The sequence below is a fragment of the Lolium rigidum genome, chromosome 6 (assembly GCF_022539505.1).
Source record: "Lolium rigidum isolate FL_2022 chromosome 6, APGP_CSIRO_Lrig_0.1, whole genome shotgun sequence".
NCBI classification, from domain to species: Eukaryota; Viridiplantae; Streptophyta; class Magnoliopsida; order Poales; family Poaceae; genus Lolium; species Lolium rigidum.
In genome coordinates, this window is record NC_061513.1 from 56,117,664 (window position 1) to 56,124,856 (window position 7,193).

Sequence of the window (7,193 nt, forward strand, 5' to 3'; positions counted from 1 at the left end):
AAGCGAGCACGCCCGCTCACTCACTCAGCGGCCACTGAATCTGAAAGACCCCAGCTGGAAGTAACCCAGCCCAACGGGGCACGACGAAATAATTGGATCCTTGCAATGATGTGTTCATGTTCCTCCTCATTGGCACTTTGGCAGATGGCAGGTCACTCACCCAGCTCTGCTCTCCATGTTCCCATGTGTTCTCCATCTGCACCAAGCAGCGCGGCAATTCAATGCTTGCTGCGTTGTTTGGTAGCGCTGTACCTGTACGTACATTACATATGCCCACACACACCGTGCTTCTTCCATGCTTGGACAGATAAGCACAGAAAGCAAACAAATCCAGATGATCAATCTAACTACTTTCTATACATGCTCAACTGCCCAATAGTGTGAATTGCCTGCTGAGTAGTTCAACCAATCCAATTTCATTACAGCAACAAAGATGGCGAATCAGCATCATCATATTCCATACCGAAACAAAGCAGCAGCGGTGGTCTTCTGGTCAGCAATCTAATGTTGGTTGCATCACCCCAGAAGATCACCACCGCCCGGAACAGTTCAACCACCATACACATACATCATACTAAGCTACTGTGACATCACAATAGCCAATCCAAGTAACTCGACCAAACAATTCTCTTGCCCAGGAAATCCACCTATACTGACGAATTATTAGCCACAAACCAAAAAATCGTTAGCCGTCGGCGAACAGCAGCAGCAGCTAGTGCGCGCTGCGATGAGGCATGACGGCAAACACAAGGTGTAGTAGTTGGGGAACGGCCTAAGAGAGAGAGCATAGCTACCTTTACAAGCTGCTGCTATGTATGTATGGAGCTTGGGAGGAGTCTGTATCTGGTATACTAATTTCTCGGGGGTTCGGACGATATCTACACATCTCACGAGCTCGACAGCTTCGCGGTACTAGGCAGCGCCTGTGTCGTCGAGGCTTTCTTCGTCGAGTTGGGGGCCTCACCCCAATGCCACAGCATGCTCTCCCAGAAGCAGAACTTCTCGAAGCAGATCTTGAGCCTCTTGTCGGTGATGTTCCGCTTAAAGTGCCCGTCGATGAAGTTGGCCTTCTCGGCCTGCCGCCGCTCCCACTCCAGCCCGGCCTTCAGCCTCGACCTCAGCAGGCAGTAGCTCTGCAGCTTCTTGGGCATCTTGTCGTGCACCTTCCACCACCGGGTGTGCGCGACATCGCTGGCAAACTCCCGCAGTATTGGGACGTTCCAGTTGCAGTCATAGTCCCGGAAGCACAGCCACGGCTTGCGGCCCAGGTAGTGAAGCACGTATAGGATCGGTGGGTCGGCGCCGAACAGCTGCGTCTTCTTCGCCTTCACCACGTCTTCATCACCCTCCCAGAAATGCTTCAGGAAGTTCATGTGCTTCGGGATCCGGTGCCACCACGTGAATATCTCGTTCAGGTAACCCTGGTCGCCGCCGTTGTAGGATGTGATCTCGTTGATGTGGTTCATCAGCAGCTGGAACGTGCAGTTTGAAGGCTCGATAACCATGACGCCGGAGTTGAATAGTGTTGCATTGTTGCCGGTTGCAGTGATCTCCGGCATCGCAAACAGGAAATCAATGTTTCTCAGGATGAGGAGATCGGCGTCTATGAATATGATCTTGTCATAATCAGTGAGCTGCCAGAGCCGGAACTTGCTGTAGTTCCACTCGTTGTAAGCATCACGCTCAGCCTTTGGGTTCCGGATCCTCTCGATGATTCTGACCTTCCACCCTGCAGCTTCCAGGCCCTTCCGGTGGTGGTCACTTATGGTGGAATCGACAAGGATAACAAAGTCCCTTGTTGATCCTGCTTGACGAATGCTCTGAGCTGCTGCGATTGCACCGCAGACATACTCACTTGCTGAATGTAGTATGGTAGCGTATGCTTCTCTGCGTCTGTCTACCGAGTAAAGCCTTGCTGTAAAACAAAGGATTGGTGTCATTTATCAGAAATTTCAAAGTCATCCAGGGACAACCACTAAAAGATATAGAAGTACAATTTGATAATTTTGCAACAAAAGGTTGGCTTGGATGTGTGTCTATGACAAAGGGCGAGGAGATTGCTATACATGTGTAACTGCCATAAGTCTCTTGGATGCTAAAATCTTGGAAGCATTGTGGGAATTCAAATAAGAAAAACTTCAGACAATCAAGCAGATAGTAAACATTGCGCTCTGGATAATGGGGGTACTTAGTATATTTATGCGCAAAGCTATTTAGAAATGCAGACAGAGAATCAACTAAAATTTTGCTTCGACTGAAAGCACATTACGCTAAAAAAGATGGCCATGCTTGTCTATGATGATGCGGAGGGATTTACATATGTTTCAACTGCCCCATGAGTCCCTTAGGTGAGACATGCTCGTGAAATTGTGTTTAAACTAGAAAGCTTCAGAGAAACAACTAAATGGAAAGAATGTTCATTCAGATGAAAAGCTATTGGAAGCAGCAGTCAACTTACATTTTGCTTTGAGTGGAACAGCAAGCTCACAGGATCCAATAGGAAGTCTAAGCTTCTCCTTTAATGCCTTCAAGTCAGGCTTGTATAGCCAAGCATTGCCTTCATGCTTCTTCAGATTCTTGCACGAGAAGAGGTTCGGAAGAGGGAAGCAATCAGTCACAAACATCACATGTACCCCACGATTGCCTCTTGCTGCAGTCACGGCCAATTTTGCCGCTGACAACTGCAAATGCAACCGCGCAACATCTCTTGACCACCCCCCAACTCGGGTACAGGGAAGCTTCACAGCAATAACATCAAAGTGTGTGCCTCTTGGAAAATTAGGCTCTGGAAGCGATGGACAAGATGGAATATCTGATTCTTCCTCCTCATCAATCCACTCAGGATAGAGAGTCTGCCAGGTAATACTTTCCTTAGCATGTTCCAGCCTTATGATGGAGAACTCGCTTTCTGGGAGCAACTGTGTCCAAGAACCGAACTCAGTGCTGTTAAAATTTAAGAGTCCGACCTTGAGCTTCAGCTCACCACCATTCAGATTTTCGATAGTTTTATACACATCCTCCCACTGGACATCCATAGAAGATACATATCGTGGATCAGGGATAGTCTTATCCCATATCCATCCAACATTGACAAAACTGAAAAGCATATAAGAATGGTCAGTTCCAGGGTAATATGCAGCATACGGAGTAAAATGCCAGCTAGGCCTAAAAGAGAACACTGGAAAGTCATGTTAAGGTTTCTTGGTATGAATACTCACCGAGAGTTGGACTGTAACTGATGCTCATACACAGATGGAGTGTATAGGAGTGTCAGAAATGCAGCAGACATGATAGCGAAGAGCAGAAGTTGTAAGGATCTGAACTTGCAGCCGGAGCTTTTCTCTAGGACAAATACATCAAACTTTTCAACCTCTTTGAAACTTTTGCTTTTCTGGGTCCTTCTTTTAGCTGTGTCATCACTGAAGAAGCAATAGAGGAGAACAGTCTGAGACAAAAACTCAATGCTGGAACATCAAAGTACTAATTCTTGCAAAGAGAAAGTCTTATTATGTGCTATAAATAATCTTTGTTGCTACTCCCATGAAAGCAGTAGAGTTATGTTTCTTAGCTTTCATTTTGTTATGCAGGAAGATGATTTATTTTCCCTTTTAACTTTTGTAGATGCTAGACAATCATCAGACACTGGAAGCTAAATGTAGGTAAGCCGAAAGGAAAACTATGTCTAAGACTTTAAAAAGGAAATCTAGAATAACTCCTGAAGATATAAGTATGATTTCCAAAAATAACCAGGTTATATTACTAATATATATTTATCTGAAATAGAAGTATCCCAACTTGTTTGCCAATGTCCCTTTCGGAACAACCTTTGTACCAAGATGACAACAAAGAAAGGCTAGAAGCTAGCATGCCCTGGTTCCTTCCTTTTTTTTCTTCCATTGCTTACCAGTACAAGGATAGCTTAGATAGTAGTTTCCTAGGTGATGATGTTTTGCTTTTCTTGGAGTTTGCATTAGGCTTATGCTCAGAAGGTTAAGAGAACCGGCCTTGCAACACTAAAACTAAAGTACTCGCACATCTTTCGAAAAGGAGAAAATACTGTGTCTCATATTGGAAAGTGATCACAGACCAAAGCTAATTGCCAATTGAAGGGAAAAGGCTAAGTGTGACAAAAGTGCCGCACGTTTCTCCGCACCGAGAATTAAAAAAGATGAAGCAAATGAAAATCAAGCGCACCCCGCTATACTTCCGGACCCCTGCTTTAGTAATCCCATCTTTTGGAAAAGGAAAGCACCACTAATCACAAAGATTCTCGGTACCTAACCCCCCCATGTTTCTTGGTCTCAAATCGATAGCACGCTCAGCAATTTCAACGCCTTAATCCACGCAAAGCTGCATAATCCCAGGCGTAGAAACGAAAATGGTGTACTAGTGGTAATGCCATCAACATCAAGAAGACTGACCCCGGACGACAAGATTTGCTGAATTCTCTCCGTTCGCCGCGCACGGAAGAGTCAAACGCAGCAAAACCTGGCCATTTCCTACACGCTATGATCCCCATTTGTCACTCTTGGGCCATCCAGACACGAAGAAACTCTACTGGGGCGGGCTGTCCTGCTACTCAACGTGCCAAGCCTGGTGGTAGTGCCCACTGCGGACTGCACATGGAGCTAATACCTCAGGATGGAATTAATAGCATTATAGTTACAAGGAGCGATCTTTGGGGTCAAACAATTTTGCAGTGAGAAACACATGGCCACCGACACCTGGTTCCACCATAACAGCAAAACCAGTTTACCGGAATTGTTACAGGCCAGCTAAATATGGGATCAAAACCGTCCCCGGAATTGTAAAGCCAACCCCGGATCAGTAAGAACATATAGGTAAATGAAAACCTAACGGATTCAGAGGAGTTCCAACACAATTATCATAAAAACAAAGCAAGGGAGATCATATCTTTGCTGCATCTGCAACTGGAAGTGGTAGCATATGGATGGATCACTGATAGGTGGATATATACCATAAAGGCACATCAACCAACAACCACATCACCTAGAAGATCAGGGAAGTTAAGGAGGGCATGATGAACGAACGGCAGCCAAAAGGAAAGAACGGCATCTTGTACAGGGCACAAGGCGGTACTGGAAAGATTATATATCATGATATGGACTCACGCCACCTCCACCAACGCCACAGAGATAGCGTAATTAGCACATGGCGGCACATGACAAAGGGCACATCTGCAGATGGATTAGCACGCGAGCCGCATCTCCTCAAGCATAACCAGCTTAAAAGCAGTACTGCACAGCGCATAGAAAAAAAGAGTAGTTTTTTGTTTGGATCGAGATGGTGTTTGGGGAGGAAGGAGATCTTACGCTGCTCCGGCCGGCCGGTACCGCGCCTCCAGGGAACCCATGAGGGCGGCTCTCTTTCGCTTTCAGCTTTGCCGAAGGACTGCTGTGTGGCTGCTGCCTGCCTCTCCGGCGTCCAAGCCTCAGGCCCACCGCGCTGTCGCCGCCCCGGTTGCGCTGCTTCTCATCTGAAATCGGAACAACGAGCAAAGGAGGATTCGTGTGAGCTTGAGGTTCATCCAGGCAAGGAAACGCCCCCAATGCCACACAAGAAGGGGGGAAACAGATGGGCAGCCAAGCATGTGAACAGTTGTGGGGATGAACAGTGCAAAGGGGGAGCAAATGAGACTGGAAAAAATCAGTAAAAATCGTAGAGCAATGCAAAATAAAGTCCGCAAACCAAATCTGGCTCCTCCAAATCAAGGCACCACGGAAATAAAAGTAGAAGAAAAGGTAAAGAGAAAAGAGCAAATCTGCTGCTCGGGGAGCGAGCAAGAACCCAGAGTCCAAATCGAGCAAATGGTGCCGGCGCACGGCCACCGGGGGACGAACCCCGATGAGCCAGAACAGATCAGGCAGCACCGGCAGGAAACAAACGCATCCAGCCAGAGACGAAGCAAGCCAAGAACGGGCGGCGCAAGAAGGGGAACCCATGGATGTGGCAGGCAGGGGAGGAAGGCCGCGTACCCGGAGCGGAGCGGTGGAGGAGGACGCTGCTGCAGCAATGGCAAGAACAAGAACGGCAGGAAGAACCGCTAGTCGGTGGCGGGCGGTGGCTTTGTTTGTGTGGCTCCGGCTGCCTCTCTCTGCAAAGCTCTCACGGAAGAGGGGAAGCAGCGGCAGAGTTTTATAGAGAGAGAGAAGGGAAAAATGTTACTAGAGCAAGCTTAGCGCAGAAAAGTGGTAAGCGAGAGCTGGTTAAGCAAGATGAAAGTGGGGAGACGCGAGCGCGGCAATTTATCCCGAAAAACCCAGTCTTTGCCGTTCCTCGGGTACGCTCCGTCGTGCACGGCAAGGGCCAAATCTTCCGGGGAGGGAGGGACCCGGGTTGATTAGGGCAGAATTGTTAGGCCGCCTATAAAAGAGGAGATAATCATGACGTGTGGGGAAAAAAGGAAACTGGCAAAAACCATCTACAGATATACTCGGGTTAGAGATTATTATGGGAATAAATGTGTACCAAAGATGTGTACGGAAACATGGTAGTTAAAAACATGCTACCTTTTATGAGCCGCAGATATGGGAAATGAAAACAACTAGTAGTAGTATATCTAGTGTTAGAGCTTAGTGATAATTAGATTCTTCTGGAAACTTCAAGTGTGTATCTATCATCCATAACGAGGTGCGAAATTGAAAAAAAAATGTTTCAAAAATTCTAAAATATCCAAAGCAAATTAAGTGGTTCATGTTTGTGTCTTTTATACATGCTTCTATTTTTCTGAAGAGAAGACATGTTATGTGTCTTTGGCAACAAATTAATGTCGTAAAAGCTTTTTCTTAGCAGACCAAACTTGATTTTATATATACGCGTCACAAAAAAGTCTTCTTTTTCCCTAAAACTGAAATTTATGTGTGAAGAATGGACAGGGAGATGTACCTGTTAAAAAGTGCATAGAGCCTCCGTATATGGTTTTGGTAGTTAATAACAATCTCTATGAACAAATTATTTTATTGAGTTGTATTCATAATTTTTTCCATAGGTAATTCTTCTAGACCATTTGTTGCACTCAAGGATAAAAAATTCATGAAGATATCGATATGCATTGAGTATTGGTATCAAGATCAATGAAATATGGAATTCTTATCTGGAGTTCAAAGTTTTTTTTTCCTTTAGCTTATGGGTTAAAGCATGAAGGATCAAGATCTCAAGAAAAAATTTACAAG

The 7,193-nt window shown here is 45.9% G+C and overlaps 1 protein-coding gene across 1 annotated transcript; it reads right to left on the reverse strand.

Annotated features, from left to right (window-relative positions):
• Positions 1 to 434: 434 nt before the first annotated feature.
• On the reverse strand, positions 435 to 6,218 carry LOC124659539 (UDP-glucuronate:xylan alpha-glucuronosyltransferase 1-like). The gene is made up of 5 exons (XM_047197401.1): positions 5,997 to 6,218; positions 5,334 to 5,497; positions 3,219 to 3,419; positions 2,459 to 3,096; positions 435 to 1,915 (listed from the first exon to the last, which is right to left on the reverse strand). The coding sequence occupies exons 2-5, from the start codon at positions 5,372 to 5,374 to the stop codon at positions 888 to 890; spliced, it is 1,908 nt and encodes a 635-aa protein (XP_047053357.1). The 5' UTR covers positions 5,375 to 5,497; positions 5,997 to 6,218; the 3' UTR covers positions 435 to 887.
• Positions 6,219 to 7,193: the final 975 nt, after the last annotated feature.